Source organism: Coregonus lavaretus, assembly GCF_964263955.1.
Source record: "Coregonus lavaretus genome assembly, chromosome: 38".
Taxonomy (NCBI): Eukaryota; Metazoa; Chordata; class Actinopteri; order Salmoniformes; family Salmonidae; genus Coregonus; species Coregonus lavaretus.
The window spans coordinates 19863473-19886718 of record NC_140025.1 but is presented as its reverse complement, the minus strand read 5'-3'; the positions used below and the strand labels follow the sequence as shown (position 1 = coordinate 19886718).

General features: G+C 42.6%; 1 protein-coding gene across 2 annotated transcripts in view; it reads right to left on the bottom strand.

The window, feature by feature from the left end:
- Positions 1 to 14011: 14011 nt before the first annotated feature.
- The window catches only part of LOC311112551 (RNA-binding protein 45-like), a 28558-nt gene continuing 19323 nt past the window's right edge, over positions 14012 to 23246 (bottom strand). For both annotated transcript variants that reach the window (XM_084155688.1, XM_084155687.1), the window contains 4 exons: positions 22876 to 22975; positions 22491 to 22648; positions 19811 to 20032; positions 14012 to 14299 (listed from right to left, as the gene is read on the bottom strand). In XM_084155688.1, coding sequence (XP_084011814.1) covers positions 19831 to 20032; positions 22491 to 22648; positions 22876 to 22975 — 460 coding nt within the window. In that variant the 3' untranslated portion in view covers positions 14012 to 14299; positions 19811 to 19830. The remainder of the gene's footprint in view (positions 14300 to 19810; positions 20033 to 22490; positions 22649 to 22875; positions 22976 to 23246) is intronic.

Sequence of the window (23246 nt, the reverse complement as noted above, 5' to 3'; positions counted from 1 at the left end):
TTGCTGTGCTGGGCAAAGGTTGTGTTTCTAGAAAGATATTGGTTGTGAAATATGACACATTCCCTCTATCTGCACATGTCAACATTTATGTGGTGTTTACTGATCACTAAGCAGTGCATGTGCTTACTTTCCAGTACTAACAAACTTTTTATTTTGTAGCAGATGAACCCAAATGTCCTAATACTTTTAACATGGTATTCTGTCTTGTAGATGTATTGTTACAAGTCTCTCAAATAAGCTTTACTGGTGTATTTGAAATGCTAAATACACATTTTATTTTGTGCCATGCAGCTGTGATGAGTTTTTTGTCTTCTATGTTTAATTTGCTGTCTCTGTGCGTGCATACGTGTGTGTCATGTTCACAGCGTCAAACACGCCAGAAGGCCAAGGCTTCTGTCAGGCAGGATTCAGTGTGGACTTCGTAAAGACATTTACATTACATTTTAGTCATTTAGCAGACGCTCTTATCCAGAGCGACTTACAGGAGCAATTAGGGTTAAGTGCCTTGCTCAAGGGCACATTAACGTCATTTAGCAGACGCTCTTAGCCAGAGCGACTCACAAATTGGTGCGTTCACCCTATAGCCAGTGGGATAACCACTTTACAATTTGGGGGGGGGGGGGGGGGGGGTTAGAAGGAATACTTTATCCTATCCCAGGTATTCCTTAAAGAGGTGGGGTTTCAAATGTCTCCGGAAGGTGGTGAGTGACTCCGCTGTCCTGGCGTCGTGAGGGAGCTTGTTCCACCATTGGGGTGCCAGAGCAGCGAACAGTTTTGACTGGGCTGAGCGGGAGCTATGCTTCCGCAGAGGAAGGGGAGCCAGCAGGCCAGAGGTGGATGAACGCAATGCCCTCGTTTGGGTGTAGGGACTGATCAGAGCCTGAAGGTACAGAGGTGCCGTTCCCCTCACTGCTCCATAGGCAAGCACCATGGTCTTGTAGCGGATGCGAGCTTCAACTGGAAGCCAGTGGAGTGTGCGGAGGAGGGTATGGTGGTGTTTAAACACCAAAACATCACCCAAAACTTTATTCCTATAACCAACCCTCTTTGGCAGTTTGTGCAGATTGCTACAATACCACAGTTTTTACTTGCACCTTTTCTGTTTGGTTTGCATAGGGTTATTCGGTCCATTAATCTAGCTAACATCTGAAAACAATCATGTTGTCTGCCTTTCCTAAAACAGAATAGTCGAGTTGTTTTTGGGGGACCTGGCAGTTTTTATTGGCAAGGTAAGAAACCTAATAATGGACAAGTAGAAGTGGAGGGATGGTGACTCGACTTGAAGTCTAAATGCATGACACATACAGTGTTTAAAGACTCTGAGCTAACAGTAAGGCAATGTTCAGACTGTCCAATGCACATGTCTATATATGGGCATTGGAGTACAGCTTGGATGTTGCAAAGTGCTAACCTCTTAAGAAAATATAGACAACCTGGCATGTGTTTGTATTCAGAAGTCAGGCCATGTCCTGTCAATTTTAAACACAATAGTCCAGTCTTGATTGTTGTTTTGTCCTTCCAGGACAATTGATCTCGGACGACATATGTGAAATCTTAAACCGCTTCAATAACCAGTTCAACACTCCTTATAGTAACCAGCTCTCAACCAAACCAGCTAGCGCACAGTTTGATGACAGCTATTTAGGTAAGAGCTCTCTCTTAACGGTGTACTAAACATTTTATATTTGGTTTAAAATAAGTTAGCAGAGAGTATGTTTCTGAACACTTCACTGAATACTAACCTTTAGTGTTTAGACAACTTAATTTCTAAATAGTAAAACATGTATCTATGAAAATACCCTCAATTAATAGGTGACATTTTGTACTGTCACTTCATATTCTGGGTGGCAGGTAGTCTAGAGGTTAGAGAACTGGGCCAGGAACCGGACGGTTGCCGGTTCGAATCCCATGTCCAAAATCGAAAAAATCTGGTCAGGAGTGGGCCGGCTGCCATCATGTAACCCCTAAACAGCTCACTGGGTGTTGCACTAGTAACTGGCCACTGCTCCAACCTCTCCAATCAAATGTGTGTACGTACAGTGGCTTGCGAAAGTATTCACCCCCCTTGGCATTTTTCCTATTTTGTTGCCTTACAACCGGGAATTAAAATTGATTTTTTGGGGGGTATGTATCATTTGATTTACACAACATGCCTACCACTTTGAAGATGCAAAATCTTTTTTATTGTGAAACAAAAAAAAAACTAGAAAAAAAAACTAGAAACCCCCCCCCCCAAAGTCAATACTTTGTAGAGCCACCTTTTGCAGCAATTACAGCTGTAAGTCTCTTGGGGTATGTCTCTATAAGCTTGGCACATCTAGCCACTGGGATTTTTGCCCATTCTTCAAGGCAAAACTGCTCCAGCTCCTTCAAGTTGGATAGGTTCCACTGGTGTACAGCAATCTTTAGGTCATACCACAGATTCTCAATTGGATTGAGGTCTGTGCTTTGACTAGGCCATTCCAAGACATTTAAATGTTTCCCCTTAAACCACTTGAGTGTTGCTTTAGCAGTATGCTTAGGGTCATTGTCCTGCGGGAAGGTGAACCTCCGTCCCAGTCTCAAATCTCCGGAAGACAAACGGGTTTCCCTCAAGAATTTCCCTGTATTTAGCGCCATCCATCATTCCTTCAATTCTGACCAGTTTCCCAGTCCCTGCCGATGAAAAACATCATGATGCTGCCACCACCATGGTTCACTGTGGGGAAGGTGTTCTCGGGGTGATGAGAGGTTGGTTTGCGCCAGACATAGTGTTTTCCTTGATGGCCAAAAAGCTCGATTTTAGTCTCATCTGACCAGAGTACCTTCTTCCATATGTTTGGGGAGTCTCCCACAACACCAAACGTGTTTGCTTATTTTTTTCTTTAAGCAATGGTGTTTTTCTGGACACTCTTCCGTAAAGGACAGATACGCCAATCTCCGCTGTGGAGCTTTGCAGCTCCTTCTGGGTTATCTTTGGTCTCTTTTGTTGCCTCTCTGATTAATGCCCTCCTTGCCTGGTCTGTGAATTTTGGTGGGCGGCCCTCTCTTGGCATATTCTTTCCATTTTTTAATAATGAATTTAATGGTGCTCCGTGGGATGTTCAAAGTTTGTTATTTTTTATAACCCAACCCTGATCTGTACTTCTCCACAACTTTGTCCCTGACCTGTTTGGAGAGCTCCTTGGTCTTCATGGTGCCGCTTGCTTGGTGGTGCCCCTTGCTTAGTGGTGTTGCAGACTCTGGGGCCTTTCAGAACAGGTGTATATATACTGAGATCATGTGACAGATCATGTGACACTTAGATTGCACACAGGTGGACTTTATTTAACTAAATATGTGACTTCTGACGGTAATTGGTTGCACCAGATCTTAGCAAAGGGGGTGAATACATATGCACGCACCACTTTACCGTTATTTACTTTTTGAAACTAGTTATTTTTTCAATTTCACTTCACCAATTTGGACTATTTTGTGTATGTCCATTACATGAAATCCAATTAAAAGTCAATTTAAATTACAGGTTGTAATGCAACAAAATAGGAAAAACGCCAAGGGGGATGAATACTTTAGCAAAGCACTGTATGTGTGTGTATATTGAAGGGGTTGGATACAGTAGAAGACCAATTTGGTGTCTTGTATTGATTTAATAAAGTATTATTTTTCTATTCATCATTTCAAGTTAAATCCCAAATGCTGGAGTATAGAGCCAAAACTTTAGCTTCACTGCCCAAATACATATTGGGGGGCACTGTATGTCTATAAATTATATTTATATGCCTCTAACATCCCCACCTGTGTGTCTTGGTGTCTGTTAGGTTACTCTGTGGCTGTTGGAGACTTTAATGGTGAAAGGGACGACGGTGAGGCTCAGTCTAGCATCTGAAACAATTGGTAGTGCTGCAGAGCTGGGCTCTGAAATATGAATAATGGTTCTCAACTCTGCAGACTTACTCCCCTCTTGTCTGACAGAGCGGCGATGCACAAGTTGTAGGGCTGGTGCTTTTCAAAGATTTTCCAAGCAGCAATTATCCTCTTCACATGCTGGTAGATTTGTAATGTATTATGTTTCTACATCTCCCTCATCTACAGATTATGTCACAGGCGTGCCGCGAGGAGACAAGGCCCTGGGCTATGTAAGGATTTAATTAGCACTACCTCTATCAGTTTACAACACAAACACTCTGATCTGCACCAGACATTGTTGTCATATGTCTTTTTGCAGGTTACTATTTTCAATGGAAATAACATGGAGTCAATGGTCAACTTCACAGGGGTGCAGGTAAACTGTGTTATAGTTACTATTAGGTTCCCTAATCCCCTGATCAGCTATCAAATTTAGCACTCTGGGGACTGCTGCTATATGTTCAGAAGATGGTTATATTTGTTTACAGGGCCTGGGAGTTTATATCATACAGTGAGGGATACAAGTATTTGATCCCCTGCTGATTTTGTACATTTGCCCACTGGCAAAGACATGATCAGTCTATAATTTTAATGGTAGGTTTATTTGAACAGTGAGAGACAGAATAACAAAAACAAAATCCAGAAAAACGCATGTCAAAAATGTTATGAATTGATTTGCATTTTAATGAGGGAAATAAGTATTTGACCCCTCTGCAAAACATGACTTAGTACTTGGTGGCAATCACAGAGGTCAGACGTTTCTTGTAGTTGGCCACCAGGTTTGCACACATCTCAGGAGGGATTTTGTCCCACTCCTCTTTGCAGATCTTCTCCAAGTCATTAAGGTTTCGAGGCTGACGTTTGGCAAATCGAACCTTCAGCTCCCTCCACAGATTTTCTATGGGATTAAGGTCTGGAGACTGGCTAGTCCACTCCAGGACCTTAATGTGCTTGTTCTTGAGCCACTCCTTTGTTGCCTTGGCTGTGTGTTTTGGGTCATTGTCATGCTGGAATACCCATCCACGACCCATTTTCAATGCCCTGGCTGAGGGAAGGTGGTTCTCACCCAAGATTTGACGGTACATGGCCCCGTCCATCGTCTCTTTGATGCGGTGAAGTTGTCCTGTCCTCTTAGTAGAATAACACCCTTCAAAGCATAATGTTTCCACCTCCATGTTTGACGGTGGGGATGGTGTTCTTGGGGTCATAGGCAGCATTCCTCCTCCTCCAAACACGGCGAGTTGAGTTGATGCCAAAGAGCTCCATTTTGGTCTCATCTGACCACAACACTTTCACCTAGTTCTCCTCTGAATCATTCAGATGTTCATTGGCAAACTTCAGACAGGCATGTATATGTGCTTTCTTGAGCAGGGGGACCTTGCGGGCGCTGCAGGATTTCAGTTCTTCACGGCGTAGTGTGTTACCAATTGTTTTCTTGGTGACTATGGTCCCAGCTGCCTTGAGATCATTGACAAGATCCTCCCGTGTAGTTCTGGGCTGATTCCTCACCGTTCTCATGATCATTGCAACTCCAAGAGGTGAGATCTTGTATGGAGCCCCAGGCCGAGGGAGATTGACAGTTATTTTGGGTTTCTTCCATTTGCGAATAATCGCACCAACTGTTGTCACCTTCTCACCAAGCTGCTTGGCGATGGTGTTGTAGCCCATTCCAGCCTTGTGAAGGCCTACAATCTTGTCCCTGACATCCTTGGAGAGCTCTTTGGTCTTGGCCATGGTGGAGAGTTTGGAATCTGATTGATTGATTGCTTCTGTGGACAGGTGTCTTTTATACAGGTAACAAGCTAAGATTAGGAGCACTCCCTTTAAGAGTGTGCTCCTAATTTCAGCTCGTTACCTGTATAAAAGACACCTAGGAGCCAGAAATCTTTCTAATTGAGAGGGGGATCAAATACTTTTTCCCCCTCACTGTATTAGTGACAGTGGACCTGCATGGAAACTGGGATGGAGAGAGAACTGGTTTGAGGTCATTCTCATTTACTGTAACTGCACAAAAACTGACAAGAGTAAAAGTCTCAAATTATGCGGCTAGCGGTTTACAATATTGCCTATCATTTGGTTCGGAGCCTGACCCTTTTGGCTCCCCCTCCTCAATCACAGCCCTCTTCCCCAGTGAGGTTCTTCACTTTCCCTGTCTGTCTGTTCTCCCCCCCAGGTATAATAAGAACTGGAGACTGCGTCCAAGATGTCCGACTGTTGTTTTCAAGGTAATCTACTCACGCCGATTCCAGGTTGCATCCAGTTTATACGAACCAACATCACGTGTACTAGCACTCAGCGCAAGCAACAACGAAAACATTGGATGAATATAAGATATCTTAGTCTGTATGATAAAAAAAAGTTATAATAAATACATTTGGCCTCAGCAACAATTAATTGAATAATTCAATGGATGTTTTGTGCAAAAAGGTGATGACTAAAGTGTCTTATAAGGAATTTTCAAATCTGTCCGTCAATGGAAATTGGCTTTCTGGGCCAGGAGTCAGCTAAACTACAGTACCTAAGCAAAACGGTAGGAGCAGTAGAAACTGTGCTTCTAGACTGAAACCCTGGCCCCTTTTAATTGTATTTACCTTTATTTATTAATTCAAGTTAGTCTCATTGAGATAAAATCTCTTTCATGAGAGACCTGGCCCAACCACGACAGCAGCAGGGGGAAACAATGTTTGAGACAAATATCAGACGTACTGTAAAAACTTAAGACACAGCATTAAAGGTTTTTTTGTTTTGCTTTGTTGTTTTTTTTTTACATACATTTCAATTAAAATAAACATACACGCATCATAGATTAAAAAAAGTATATATATATATATTATAGGTACCACCGCATCAAGTCGTAATGACAATCACATTCCTCAGTAATAATAATAATAATATGCCATTTAGCAGACAGTCATGTGCGCATACATTTTTACGTATGGGTGGTCCCGGGGATCGAACCCACTACCCTGGCGTTACAAGCGCCATGCTCTACCAACTGAGCTACAGAGGAGTAACGTGAGTCAACCAAATCTGCTCCCCCCTCTTCTGCCACTCAGTCATGCTGGTCTTCCAAGTCCTCCTCCTCTACTAAACCCTTCCTCGACTTAGCTACAATGCTCTTAGTTAAACCAGAGACTGTTTAGAAAACGAAACCACCTTTGGTTAAACCACAGGGTTAAATGTTAGCTGACTAACATTAGCTAATTCGTATCCTAGCTAACTGACGTTAACCTAGCTTGGCTCATCATTAGCCTGCTTTAATAACAAAAGACCAAATAACTACCTACTTCAATTTTGAAATTATAGTTGATTAGCTAGCTAGCTAGCTAGCTGGTTGGTTTCTCTAGTGAAAAACGAATCGAACTTACATCTTCGTCAGCCATCGTTCACCTTTCACCATCCCCTTTCATCTGCTGTGGTCAAAAATGCAGTTAGAGAGCAGTCAAGCCATGACTGGTCCAAAAACCTGACCATTTGTGTATCAGTAGACTGCTACAGGCTGTGTTCATTGGCTAGAACTTTCCCGTTATAAAAAGATAGTAAGCAGTTGCGAGAGCAAAATGGATTTTGGAGAGCAATCTGGAAAATTGGTGAGTGGGAGAGGAGACATCTGTGGGGACACAGAGTATTTGTGAGTGCAGAGTCTTGAAGTATATGGTGTGTGGTCCTCTGTAGCTCAGTTGGTAGAGCATGGCGCTTGTAACGCCAGGGTAGTGGGTTCGATCCCCGGGACCACCCATACGTAAAAATGTATGCACACACGACTAAGTCGCTTTGGATAAAAGCGTCTGCTAAATGGCAAATTATTATATTATTAAGTATTTCTTCAGGGGAACAAAAGTCTCTGGTCTCAAATTAATTTACTGTGTACGGCAATGCGGTTCTGCTCGCTCAGTCACACTTGTAAGCTCTCAAGTTTAATTTGTGCGCACCAGGTTGGCCTGCGCTCGTGTGACCCCTGTCCTCTGCTCGACTACATTTCTTCTCTTTCGTCTTTTTTGGCAGTTACCTGTATATCCATTGTTTTTGTCAAAATTGGTTAGGCTCAGTACATTTGGTTTGGAAACATTGGACAGCAATATTCAAACCTTATTGATTTTCAGGCAGATTGAAGTCAGGACTGAGACTGGACCACTCACGAACACAACAATGTCCCTGCCAGTGACAAGCATCCCTATAACATGATGCTGCCACCACAATACTTGAAAATACAAAGGGTTTCACCCTGATGTGTTGTATTGGATTTTACCTTGCCTGAGACTGTGATACCTCTGGTTCACAGGCCGAGATTAATGCCATACATTTGTTTGTAAAATTTTCTCACGAAGAATGTTGAATAAAATTATATTTTTTACTTACTTTACTGTTTGTCCGTGCGGTTGGTCCCTTTGACGGTAGGAATGTGAGACAATATATCCACAGGAAATCAAATCACATTTTATTTTATCACACACACCGAATACAACAGGTGTAGACCTTACAGTGAAATGCTTACTTACAAGCCCTTAACCAACAATGCAGTTTTAAGAAAGAAAAACAATCACAAAATACAATATAAAATAATATGAAAATAAAAGTAACAGATAATTGAAGAGCAGCAGTAAATTAACAATAGCGAGGCTATATATACAGGGGGTACCGGTACCGAGTCAATGTGCGGGGGCACCGGTTAGTCGAGGTAATTGAGGTAATATGTACACGTAGGTAGCGTTATTAAAGTGACTATGCATAGATAATAAACAGAGAGTAGCAGCAGCGTAAAGGGGGGGGGGGGGGGGGGGGCAATGCAAATAGTCTGGGTAGCCATTTGATTAGATGATCAGGAGTCTTATGGCTTGGGGGTAGAAGCTGTTACATTTACATTTTAGTCATTTAGCAGCTGCTCTTATCCAGAGCGACTTACAGTTAGTGAGTGCAGAATTATTTTTTTCTTCCATACTGGTCCCCCGTGGGAAAGGAACCCACAACCCTGGCGTTGCAAACGCCATGCTCTACCAACTGAGCTACACAGGACTACAAGCCTCTTGGACCTAGACTTGGCGCTCCGGTACCGTTTGCCGTGCGGTAGCAGAGAGAACAGTCTATGACTAGGGTGGCTGGAGTATTTGACAATTTTTAGGGCTTTCATCTGACACCGCCTGGTATAGAGGTCCTGGATGGCAGGAAGCTTGGCCCCAGTGATGTACTGGGCCGTACGCACTACCCTCTGTAGTGCCTTGCGGTCAGAGGCAGAGCAGTTGCATTACCAGGCAGTGATGCAACCAGTCAGGACGCTCTCGATGGTGCAGCTGTAGAACCTTTTGAGGATCTGAGGACCCATGCCAAATCTTTTCAGGTCTCCATAGGTTTTGTCGTGCCCTCTACACGACTGTATTTGGTGTGCTTGGACCATGTTAGTTTGTTGGTGATGTGGACACCAAGGAACTTGAAGCGCTCAACCTGCTCCACTACAGCCCCGTCGATGAGAATGGGGGCGTGCTCGGTCCTCTTATTTTTCCTGTAGTCCACAATCATCTCCTTTATCTTGATCACGTTGAGGGAGAGGTTGTTGTCCTGGCACCACACGGCCAGGTCTCTGACCTCCTCCCTATAGCCTGTCTCATCATTGTCGGTGATCAGGTCTACCACTGTTGTGTCATCGGCAAACTTAAATGATGGTGTTGGAGTTGTGCCTGGCCATGCAGTTATGAGTGAACAGGGAGTACAGGAGGGAACTGAGCACGCACCCCTGAGGCGCCCCTGTGTTGAAGATCAGCGTGGATGTGTTGTTACCTACCCTTCCCACCTGGGGCGGCCCGTCAGGAAGTCCAGGATCCAGTTGCAGAGGGAGGTGTTTAGTCCCAGGGTCCTTAGCTTAGTGATGAGCTTTGAGGGCACTATGGGGTTGAACACTGATCTGTAGTCAATGAATAGCAATCTCACATAGGTGTTCCTTTTGTCCAGGTGTGAAAGGGCAGTGTGGAGCGCAATAGAGATTACATCCTCTGTGGATCTGTTGGGGCGGTATGCTAATTGGAGTGGGTCTAGGGTTTCTGGGATAATGGTATTGACGTGAGCCATGAGTAGCCTTTCAAAGCACTTCATGACTACAGATGTGAGTGCTACGGGTCGGTAGTCATTTAGGCAGGTTACCTTCGTGTTCTTGGGCACAGGGACTATGATGGTCTGCTTGAAACATGTAGGTATTACAGACTTGGTCAGGGAGAGGTTGAAAATGTCAGTGTAGACACTTGCCAGTTGGTCAGCGCAAGCTCGGAGTACACGTCCTGGTAATCCCTTGTGAATGTTGACCTGTTTAAAGGTCTTACTCACATCCGCTATGGAGAGCGTGATCACACAGTCGTCCGGAACAGCTGATGCTCTCATGCATGTTTCAGTGTTACTTGCCTCGAAGCGAGCATAGAAGTAATTTAGTTCATCTGGTAGGCTCGTGTCACTGGGCAGCTCGCGGCTGTGCTTCCCTTTGTAGTGTGTAATAGTTTGCAAGCCCTGCCAGATCCAACGAGCGTCGGAGCCGGTGTAGTACGATTCGATCTTAGTCCTGTATTGACGCTTTGCCTGTTTGATGGTTCGTCGGAGGTCATAGCGGGATTTCTTATAAGCTTCCGGGTTACAGCCCCGCTCCTTGAAAGCGACAGCTCTACCCTTTAGCTCAGTGCGGATGTTGCCTGTAATCCATGGCTTCTGGTTGGGGTATGTACGTACAGTCACTGTGGGGACGACGTCATCGATGCACTTATTGATGAAGCCAGTGACTGATGTGATGTACTCCTCAATGCAATCGGAAGAATCCTGGAACATATTCCAGTCTGTGCTAGCAAAACGGTCCTGTAGCTTAGCATCTGTTCCATCTGACCACTTTTTTATTGACTGAGTCACTGGTGCTTCCTGCTTTAGTTTTTGCTTGTAAGTAGGAATCAGGAGGATAGAATTATGGTCAGATTTGCCAAATGGAGGGCGAGGGAGAGCTTTGTACGCGTCTCCGGTGTGTGGAGTAAAGGTGGTCTAGAGCTTTTTTCCCCTCTGGTTGCACATTTAACATCCTGGTAGAAATTAGGTAAAACTGATTTAAGTTTCCCTGCATAAAAGTCCCCGGCCACTAGGAGCACCGACTGGATGAGCATTTTCCTGTTTGCTTATAGCGTACACAGTTCATTGAGTGCGGTCTTAGTGCCAGCATCGGTTTGTGTTGGTATATAGACAGCTACGAAGAATATAGATAAACTCTCGGTAGATAGTGTAGTCTTCAGCTTATCATGACATACTCTACCTCAGGCAAGCAAAACCTTGAGACTTCCTTAAATATCGTGCCCCAGCTGTTGTTTACAAATATACATAGACCAGCCACCGTTGTCTTACCAGAGGCTGCTGTTCTAGCCTGCCGATACATTGTATAACCCGGCAGCTGTATGTTATGTCTTCGTTCAGCCACGACTCTGTGAAACATAAGATATTACAGTTTAATGTCCCGTTGGTAGGATATACGTACTTGTAGTTCGTCCACTTTACCATCAAGTGATTGTAAGTTGGCCAATAGTATCGATGGCAAAGGCAGATAAGCCACTCGTCGCCGGCTCCTTACCAGGCACCCCGATCTCCTTCTGCGATATCTCCTTTTCTTTCTACTGCGAATGACGGGGATGAGGGCCCTGTCGGGTGTCTGGAGCACATCCCTCTCGTCCGATTCATTAAAGAAAAATTATTAGTCCAGTTCAAGGTGCATAATCACTGTTCTGATGTCTAGAAGCTCTTTTCGGTCTTAAGAGACAGTAGCAGCAACATTTTGTACAAAACAATGCGAAAAAACTAACAAAATAGCACAGTTGGTTAAGAGTCCATAAAAAACGGCAGCCATCCCCTCCGGCTCCATCATGTCTCAAAGTAGAATTAAATAACCTTATCAAAGCGCTGGTAGTGAGTTCAGATTTCTATCACCTGAAACGTGCAGAACCATGTAAACATGAGCAAGAGCATGTATTTTCATCTTGTGCACATGCTTCAGGCGATAAAAATCTGAACACACTACCAGCACTTTGAAAAGTTGATTTATACTTTTCTGTGGATGACAGGAGTTTGGTGGCACATTATATACCTTGCTTTATTTGACAACATTATTGGAAAGGATTTGAGGGTTAGTTTAAGAGAAACAGGGCAGAGGCTGTTGAAGATTTTACGCAAGGGCCCGCCATAGACTAAGCGCAGCATCGCAGTTGATACTGTACTGTGGATTGCCATTGTCTCATGTCAGATGGCGTCCCTTCTTTGCGGCTCTCGTCCCGCAATAGGTGGAGGCGGAATCGACATGCTATCTGACGTAAGACAATGGACTGCTGGAAATTAACATTACTATTGTGATGCATAATTGCCATGGTAATATTGAATGTCTAGTCAATGAACATTAGGGGTAATAAGGCCTAGTCATTCTATAGTTTCAAAATTGATCTACCAACGCTTACATCAAATGCTTTATAAACAGCATCATCTCCCGTAGTAACGGTGCCATTCCAAACACAAAAACCAAGAAAATTAACTAAATCATCTAATAATAACAAGAGAAAGTAATCCAAGTTAGTTAAAGGCCCTAATTTCTATTTAGAAGCATTTTGCCCAGTGAGCTTTGCAGCCCAAATAACATTCATCTAACCACTAGCAAGAGCCCAAACGTCTCCTACTGCCAAATCTCCTCTTTCGCCTCACGGTCCGAATGGCTCTACGCCTTCTGCGGACTGGGCGAGAAGTGGATCGTCTGCATCTGGGAGTGATGATTGTTATACCTGAGTAGCTAGACCAGCGCTTTTATAGGCTTTGCCTTGGGAACAAAAAAAAAAAAAAAAACTGCGGGATATAAAGTAGCCTAATGGATCTAAGAGGATGACACGCTTCCTTTGAGAATAAAATTTAAATTTTACATTTTAGTCATTTTAGCAGACGCTCTTATCCAGAGCGACTTACAGTTAGTGAGTGCATACATTTTCATACAGGCCCCCCGTGGGAAACGAACCCACAACCCTGGCGTTGCAAGCGCCATGCTCTACCAACTGAGCTACAGGGGTAGACACTCCCGTAGCTTAGAATGCTTAGCGTATTATCATTAAGTGATAATGCCCGAAAGGCCGGTTTTTGGAGGATATATTGGCATGGGTGTTAGGCCCGAGACAAGTATTTATTCATACTATTTCATCCTTCCACAAATCTAGGGTTGCTACCCAAGCCGGCTGGTCGTTCTATCGGTTCGGTTGCCAGAGACTCAACCCAGTCATTCAGTGTTTTTGTTCAGTATCTATAGACGAGACCCAGTCATTCGTTCTAAATGTTCCATTGCCATACTGGCTGGCTCATCAAACTTGCAAAATTATTTTCCCTTGCTCGCTAGCTAGCCAACTACGGCAAATTTCAGTGAGGTCAAACGGTGCAGCCAGAATAACAACAAAGTAGCTGCATTTGCATAAGCTGTTTTCTAGTGACATTTATTTGGATATATCCATGACAATGAGCTAATGAGGTATAGAAAATGTGCTCTCGTCAGGACACTGTTCAGAGAGCCAACAACCCAGTTAACACAATCACTTCAAACTGAAGCTGGAAAGACTGCAAACCAGCTGCACTTCGTTTCGTTTTACCTTTTTTCAATTGACGTCTTTGTATATATCCATAAAAATTATGCCAGCTGATTCACGATTTCGACTGGCCGAGAAACGCTGCCTGCCTGTCTCGTTACGACTCCCGACACGTTCATTACTATGGGACAGCTGGAGATCGAATTTGAACATTCAAAACATGTTGCAAATGTCGGGGAGACAGACAGCAAGTTTTATACAAATCTCCGCTGCTGAAAACTAAATGTTAGTCTAAAAGAAATGTGAGATAATGTCTAGATGCTTTTTTTTTTAGTGGAGATCAAGTTAAGAAATTGCCTGGCTGGGCTGATGAGACAGTGGATAGCGCAGTCAGCTGGAACAGAGTAAATAGGCATTTTAACGTCATAGATTTAGCCGGTAGTAACTTGTAGAATAGACACCGGCTGGAATGCGGTTTTAACCAACCAGCATTCAGGATTAGACCCACTCGTTGTATAATATAGATATTATGGTGTCTGTGAAATGCAATCAATGACTAACAGACAAGATACATTTATACTTTTGTTTATTGAGGAATTCAGGGTACATACATGGTGAACAAGCTTGAGTATATACCGTCAGTAGTATTCACTGTGACTACACTACTGAAAGTCCTAACTGATATCATACCTCACATTATGAAAAGAAACGTCTTGCAAGTTTGATGCTAATGGCAAATGTCAAGAAAAGGTACAGAAATCAATGTCTGTAGTAGTTGGTCGTGTCATCGTCTCAGTATGTCCAGTCATGTCCGTGGTCATGTCCAGTCATGTCCGTGGTCATGTCCGTGGTCACCTCTGCAGAAACAAAAACATTCAGGGTACAGTGAGACATGTGGCTTCTAAAGCTTTCCCTGGCATTGTCACTCAGTTCAAACTATGACTACCAGCCATCTTCAATATGATCTGGACTGAGGGAGTAAACTTCTGGGTAGTCTCACCAGACTCGGGGCACTCCGCACGCTCCGTGAGAAGAGACTACCTTTTGGTAGAGTGTAATTACACTGTAATTAAACATTGTACCATTTTTGTCTGTGTCATACAGTGGGGAAAAAAAGTATTTAGTCAGCCACCAATTGTGCAAGTTCTCCCACTTAAAAAGATGAGAGAGGCCTGTAATTTTCATCATAGGTACACGTCAACTGTGACAGACAAAATTAGGAAAAAAAATCCAGAAAATCACATTGTAGGATTTTTAATGACTTTATTTGCAAATTATGGTGGAAAATAAGTATTTGGTCAATAACAAAAGTTTCTCAATACTTTGTTATATACCCTTTGTTAGAAATGACACAGGTCAAACGTTTTCTGTAAGTCTTCACAAGGTTTTCACACACTATTGCTGGTATTTTGGCCCATTCCTCCATGCAGATCTCCTCTAGAGCAGTGATGTTTTGGGGCTGTCGCTGGGCAACACGGACTTTCAACTCCCTCCAAAGATTTTCTATGGGGCTGAGATTTTGAGACTGGCTAGGCCACTCCAGGACCTTGAAATGCTTCTTACGAAGCCACTCCTTCGTTGCCCGGGCGGTGTGTTTGGGATCATTGTCATGCTGAAAGACCCAGCCACGTTTCATCTTCAATGCCCTTGCTGATGGAAGGAGGTTTTCACTCAAAATCTCACAATACATGGCCCCATTCATTCTTTCCTTTACACGGATCAGTCGTCCTGGTCCCTTTGCAGAAAAACTGCCCCAAAGCATGATGTTTCCACCCCCATGCTTCACAGTAGGTATGGTGTTCTTTGGATGCAACTCAGCATTCTTTGTCCTCCAAACACGACGAGTTGAGTTTTTACCAAAAAGTTCTATTTTGGTTTCATCTGACCATATGACATTCTCCCAATCCTCTTCTGGATCATCCAAATGCACTCTAGCAAACTTCAGACGGGCCTGGACATGTACTGGCTTAAGCAGGGGGACACGTCTGGCACTGCAGGATTTGAGTCCCTGGCGGCGTAGTGTGTTACTGATGGTAGGCTTTGTTACTTTGGTCCCAGCTCTCTGCAGGTCATTCACTAGGTCCCCCCGTGTGGTTCAGGGATTTTTGCTCACCGTTCTTGTGATCATTTTGACCCCACAGGGTGAGATCTTGCGTTGAGCCCCAGATCGAGGGAGATTATCAGTGGTCTTGTATGTCTTCCATTTCCTAATAATTGCTCCCACAGTTGATTTCTTCAAACCAAGCTGCTTACCTATTGCAGATTCAGTCTTCCCAGCCTGGTGCAGGTCTACAATTTTGTTTCTGGTGTCCTTTGACAGCTCTTTGGTCTTGGCCATAGTGGAGTTTGGAGTGTGACTGTTTGAGGTTGTGGACAGGTGTCTTTTATACTGATAACAAGTTCAAACAGGTGCCATTAATACAGGTAACGAGTGGAGGACAGAGGAGCCTCTTAAAGAAGAAGTTAGAGGTCTGTGAGAGCCAGAAATCTTGCTTGTTTGTAGGTGACCAAATACTTATTTTCCACCATAATTTGCAATTAAATTCATTAAAAATCCTACAATGTGATTTTCTGGATTTTTCTTTCTCAATTTGTCTGTCATAGTTGACGTGTACCTATGATGGAAATTACAGGCCTCTCTCATATTTTTAAGTGGGAGAACTTGCACAATTGGTGGCTGACTAAATACTTTTTTTCCCCACTGTATGTGCCATATTAGTTGATGGTGCTATGTGACCACAGTGTAAACATAACCAGTTGGTTTAGTTAATACTAGAACCGCCAGTGGAGTTTGATTTTGCAAGGACTCGAGCTGTTTCTTCGACAAGCTATGCTACTCGGGCTACACGGAGAAGCAGCACAGCTTGTTTGGGAAAACAATTGAGTCGCACAAAATGGAATATAACATTACGAATAATGTTTGGAATTATACAATTTCATGTGTATTTTCTAAAGGACGTATTTGGGTGTTTTTGGAGCCTTTGTTCATGTTTTTCGTAGCCCCCATACTGCAGAACGAGCAATGAGGGAGTCTATTGCGGGTGGGGTGTAAGTTTCTCAAAACAAAGTGAAATCGCAAAAAAAATAATGTCTGGACCCTTTTATAACATACCATTTACATAACATTTTTTGATTTGGTAGTAAAATAGTGAACCAATCCTTTTAAAAAAAGGTCCAATGCAGCCATTTTTTCTCTCAATATTAAATCATTTATGGGTAACAATTAAGCACCTATATATTCACTACCGTTCAAAAGTTTGGGGTCACTTATAAATGTCCTTGTTTTCGAAAGAAAAGCAAAAAATTTTATCCATAAAAATAACATCAAATTGATCAGAAATAAAGTGTAGACATTGTTAATGTTGTAAATGGCTAATGTAGCTGGAAACGGCTGATTTATAATGGAATATCTACATAGGCTCTACAGAGGCCCATTATCAGCAACCATCAGTCCTGTGTTACAATGGCACGTTGTGTTAGCTAATCCAAGTTTATTATTTTAAAAGGCTAATTGATCATTAGAAAACCCTTTTGCAATTATGTTAGCACAGCTGAAAACTGTTGTGCTGATTAAAGAAGCAATAAAACTGGCCTTCTTGAGACTAGTTGAGTATCTGGAGCATCAGCAATTGTGGGTTCGATTACAGGCTCAAAATGGCCAGAAACAAATATCTCGCATGGAATAGCTTTCATTTCTCAGAACAAGAATAGACTGACGAGTTTCAGAAGAAAGTTATTTGTTTCACAGGACTGATTTTTTATAATGGGCCTCTGTACGCCTATGTATATATTCCATTAAAAATCAGCCGTTTCCAGTTACAATAGCCATTTACAACATTAACAATGTCTACACTGTATTTCTGATCAATTTTATGTTATTTTAATGGACCAAAAAATTGCTTTTCTTTCGAAAACAAGGACATTTCTAAGTGACCCCAAACTTTTGAATGGTAGTGTATATACATAGTACCAGTCAAAAGTTTGGACACACCTACTCATTCAAGGGTTTTTCTTTATTTTTACTATTTTCTACATTGTAGAACAATAGTGAAGACATCAAAACTATGAAATAAAACACATATGGAATCATGTAGTAACCCAAAAAGTGTTAAAACAAATCAAAATATATTTTATATTTGAGATCCTTCAAAGTAGCTACCCTTTTCCTTGATGAGAGCTTTGCACACTCTTGACATTCTCTCAACTAGCTTAATGAGGTAGTCACCTGGAATGACAGAAAATAGTAAAAATAAAGAAAAACCCTGGAATGAGTAGGTGTGTCCAAACTTTTGACTGGCACTGTATGCATGTATGTATGAATGTACAGTGGGGAGAACAAGTATTTGATACACTGCCGATTTTGCAGGTTTTCCTACTTACAAAGCATGTAGAGGTCTGTCATTTTTATCATAGGTACACTTCAACTGTGAGAGACGGAATCTAAAACAAAAATCCAGAAAATCACATTGTATGATTTTTAAGTGGTCCTCTGTAGCTCAGCTGGTAGAGCACGGCGCTTGTAACGCCAAGGTAGTGGGTTCGATCCCCGGGACCACCCATACACAAAAATGTATGCACTCATGACTGTAAGTCGCTTTGGATAAAAGCGTCTGCTAAATGGCATATTAATTTGCATTTTATTGCATGACATAAGTATTTGATCACCTACCAACCAGTAAGAATTCCGGCTCTCACAGACCTGTTAGTTTTTCTTTCAGAAGCCCTCCTGTTCTCCACTCATTACCTGTATTAACTGCACCCGTTTGAACTTGTTACCTGTATAAAATACACCTGTCCACACACTCAATCAAACAGACTCCAACCTCTCCACAATGGCCAAGACCAGAGAGCTGTGTAAGGACATCAGGGATAAAATTGTAGACCTGCACAAGGCTGGGATGGGCTATAGGACAATAGGCAAGCAGCTTGGTGAGAAGGCAACAACTGTTGGCGCAATTATTAGAAAATGGAAGAAGTTCAAGATGACGGTCAATCACCCTCGGTCTGGGGCTCCATGCAAGATCTCACCTCGTGGGGCATCAATGATCATGAGGAAGGTGAGGGATCAGCCCAGAACTATCTTTGGAGGGAGCTGAAAGTCCGTATTGCCCAGCGACAGCCCCAAAACCTGAAGGATCTGGAGAAGGTCTGTATGGAGGAGTGGGCCAAAATCCCTGCTGCAGTGTGTGCAAACCTGGTCAAGACCTACAGGAAACGTATGATCTCTGTAATTGCAAACAAAGGTTTCCATACCAAATATTAAGTTCTGCCCTTCTGATGTATCAAATACTTATGTCATGCAATAAAATGCAAATTAATTACTTAAAAATCCTACAATGTGATTTTCTGGATTTTTGTTTCAGATTCCGTCTCTCACAGTTGAAGTGTACCTATGATAAAAATGACAGACCTCTACATGCTTTGTAAGTAGGAAAACCTGCAAAATCGGCAGTGTATCAAATACTTGTTCTCCCCACTGTATGTATGTATGTATGTATGTATGTATACACACAGTACCTTATTTGAGCTGTTCTTGTCATAATATGGACTTGGTCTTTTACCAAATAGGGCTATCTTCTGTACCTTGTCACAACACAACTGATTGGCTCAAACGCATTAAGACGGAAATAAATTCAACAAATTAACTTTTAAGAAGGTACACCTGTTAATTGAAATGCATTCCAGGTGACTACCTCATGAAGCTGGTTGAGAGAATGCCAAGAGTGTGCAAAGCTGTCATTAAGACAAAAGGTGGCTATTTGAAGAATCTCAAATATAAAATATATTTTGATTTGTTTAACACTTTTTTGGTTACTACATGATTCCATATGTGTTTTTCATAGTTTTGATGTCTTCACTATTATTCTACAATAAAGAAAAACCCTTGAATGAGTAGGTGTGTCCAAACTTTTGACTGGTAGTGTGTGTATATATATATATATATATATATATACACACTACCAGTCAAAAGTTTGGACACACCTAGGCCGTCATTGTAAATAGGAATTTGTTCTTAACTGACTTGCCTAGTTAAATAGAGGTTCAATAAAATAAATATATATATATTTTAAACAGGAAAATCATGTTGTTGACTGCACTGGGCCTTTAAGCTTCTCCAGCGTCGATCTAGGTCAACCCTGAGGGCATGGTTCTCCTCGAGTTCACAAAACAATATTTTATTCACGTGGATCAGTTTCTAGGATCATAAGAAGCCCCAGTATTGTGTTCTATAAGAATTGCTCATTTTGGTGAAAATGACAAAATTAAGAAAATATAATTTAAAAGCATTACAAAATTAAGGGTTAGGGTTAACAATGTTAATTTAGCATCAACAAAATACATTCATCTTAACTTTAAAAATGACTTACCTCTTCTACCTAGGAGTTGGCTAGTATGTCCGTGGGCGCTTGTGGGACTCCTCCCTTGGTTCCCTCGGCGGGTCAGCCAGCATCACCTTCATCCTCACTCCGTTCACCATTTTACCATGCAAGGCAGCCATAGCTTCACCCGCACTCTCTTTCTCGGCATACTTCATGTAGCCTACGTTCCTCCCAGGCACGAGGTGCACCTCCACAAGGGAACCAAATCGACTGCAGAAAGAACCATCAGTAAGTACTTGTGCTTATTAGGCCTGATTGCTTATAAAACATTATGAAATAGTTTGTTTAGGTAACTGTAAATATTGTAGAGTGGGGAGAACAAGTATTTGATAGAGTGGGGAGAACAAGTATTTGATACACTGCCGATTTTGCAGGTTTTCCTACTTACAAAGCATGTAGAGGTCTGTAATTTTTATCATATGTACACTTCAACTGTGAGAGACGGAATCTAAAACAAAAATCCAGAAAATCACATTGTATGATTTTTAAGTAATAAATTTGCATTTTATTGCATGACATAAGTATTTGATCACCTACCAACCAGTAAGAATTCCGGCTCTCACAGACCTGTTAGTTTTTCTTTAAGAATCCCTCCTGTTCTCCACTCATTACCTGTATTAACTGCACCTGTTTGAACTCGTTACCTGTATAAAAGACACCTGTCCACACACTCAATCAAATAGACTCCAACCTCTCCACAATGGCCAAGACCAGAGAGCTGTGTAGGGACATAAGGGATACAAATTGTAGACCTGCACAAGGCTGGGATGGGCTACAGGACAATAGGCAAGCAGCTTTGTGAAAAGGCAACAACTGTTGGCGCAATTATTAGAAAATGGAAGAAGTTCAAGATGACAATCAATCACCCTCGGTCAGGGGCTCCATGCAAGATCTCACCTCGTGGGGCATCAATGATCATGAAGAAGGTGAGGGATCAGCCCAGAACTACACGGCAGGACCTGGTCAATGACCTGAAGAGAGCTGGGACCACAGTCTCATAGAAAACCATTAGTAACACACTACGCCGTCGTGGATTAAAATCCTGCAGCGCACGCAAGGTCCCCCTGCTCAAGCCAGCGCATGTCCAGGCCCGTCTGAAGTTTGCCAATGACCATCTGGATGATCCAGAGGAGGAATGGGAGAAGTTCATGTGGTCTGATGAGACAAAAATAGAGCTTTTTGGTCTAAACTCCACTCGCCGTGTTTGGAGGAAAAAGAAGGATGAGTACAACCCCAAGAACACCATCCTAACCGTGAAGCATGGAGGTGGAAACATCATTCTTTGGGGATGCTTTTCTGCAAAGGGGGGAGGATGGATGGGGTCATGTATCGTGAGATCTTGGCCAACAACCTCCTTCCCTCAGTAAGAGCATTGAAGATGGGTCGTGGCTGGGTCTTCCAGCATGACAATGACCCGAAACACACAGCCAGGGCAACTAAGGAGTGGCTCCATAAGAAGCATCTCAAGGTCCTGGAGTGGCCTAGCCAGTTTCCAGACCTGAACCCAATAGAAAATCTTTGGAGGGAGCTGAAAGTTCGTATTGCCCAGCGACAGCCCCGAAACCTGAAGGATCTGGAGAAGGTCTGAATGGAGGAGTGGGCCAAAATCCCTGCTGCAGTGTGTGCAAACCTGGTCAAGACCTACAGGAAACGTATGATCTCTGTAATTGCAAACAAAGGTTTCTGTACCAAATATTAAGTTCTGCTTTTCTGATGTATCAAATACTTATGTCATGCAATAAAATGCAAATTAATTACTTAAATCATACAATGTGATTTTCTGGATTTTTGTTTTAGATTCCGTCTCTCACAGTTGATGTGTACCTATGATAAAAATTACAGACCTCTACATGCTTTGTAAGTAGGAAAACCTGCAAAATCAGCAGTGTATCAAATACTTGTTCTCCCCACTGTATAACCAGCATGGCTACCACAGCATTCTGCAGCGATATGCCATCCCATCTGGTTTGGGCTTATTGGAACTATCATTTGTTTTTCAACAGGACAATGACCCAACACACCTCCAGGCTGTGTAAGGGCTATTTGACCAAGAAGGAGAGTGATGGAGTGCTGCATCAGATGACCTGGCCTCCACAATCCCCCCGACCTCAACCTAACTGAAATGGTTTGGGATGAGTCGGACCGCAGAGTGAAGGAAAAGCAGCCAACAAGTGCTCAGCATATGTGGGAACTCCTTCAAGACTGTTGGAAAAGCATTCCAGGTGAAGCTGGTTGAGAGAATGCTGAGTGTGCAAAGCTGTCATCAAAGCAAAGGGTGGCTATTTGAAGAATCTCAAATATAAAATATATTTTGATTTGTTTAACACTTTTTTTTGTTACTACATGATTCCATATGTGTTATTTCATAGTTTTGATGTCTTCACTATTATTCTACAAAGTAGAAAATAGTAAAAATAAAGAAAAACCCTGGAATGAGTAGGCGTGCCCAAACTTTTGACTGGTGCTGTATGTATGTATGTGTGTATGCATGCATGCACGCACACACGCACGCAGCGGGAGGAGTTGTCCCCGCTCCTGCCATAGGCTCTGTCGATGTCGCTATCTGAGGCTCTTATATAAGACCTTTAAATAATGTGTTATCATAGTAAGGACTTATTGGGATTGTGAACTGAAGGACACAGCTTAGCTATTTTAAGTTCTTCCATACCAGAAGACATCTTCCAAGACGTCCATGGGAAGAGGTGCAGGGCTGAAGACCACAAAGAGACGCTCCTTAACCCGGCTATCTGGGGGTGCCAGGTTCTTCAGAGAGGGAAGTGATACATCTGTCTGGATCCGGGGCATCGGAGAGGCTGTGCGGTAACCCTGATAGACACACGTCACATTAAGAGATTAACAGAATACCCATTCGCACACCAACATCCTGAAGTTAGTCCTAAAAAGAAAATCATTCTGAGTCTTGAAAATCTACGATCTGTCTAGATGTGATAGTCCATGAAAAATGAGTTGGAAAGGTTGTGAGCTCCTTTGAGGAGCTATGCCAATCTTGATACTAGAATAACTGCAAGTGCAAGTACAACACTGTTGCTTACTGTGCTCGTCTTCATCAGTTGCTGGCTGGTGGTAGGACCATTCCACACCATTGACATCATCTGAGCAGCAACCAGCTGCATCGCCATCTTCCCGACAGGACTAACAAAAGGACATGACAATTGTCTTACAATGGTGACCCACTCGTTTTTTTACCCTTTCAGCATCTCTAGAATGTACTCGAACGGACGGGTAGGGACAGAGACAAACACATAAAGTAGACATACAATTTGATGCATTCATTCTATCGATTTGACATTTATTATTGTGAGTGCTGCTACTTCTAGGGAAACTAGTTGTGAGAGAAAATAAGCTGCGTGTATCCAATTGTAGTTAATACTATTAATAATAACTGATAACGCTTTTCATTGAA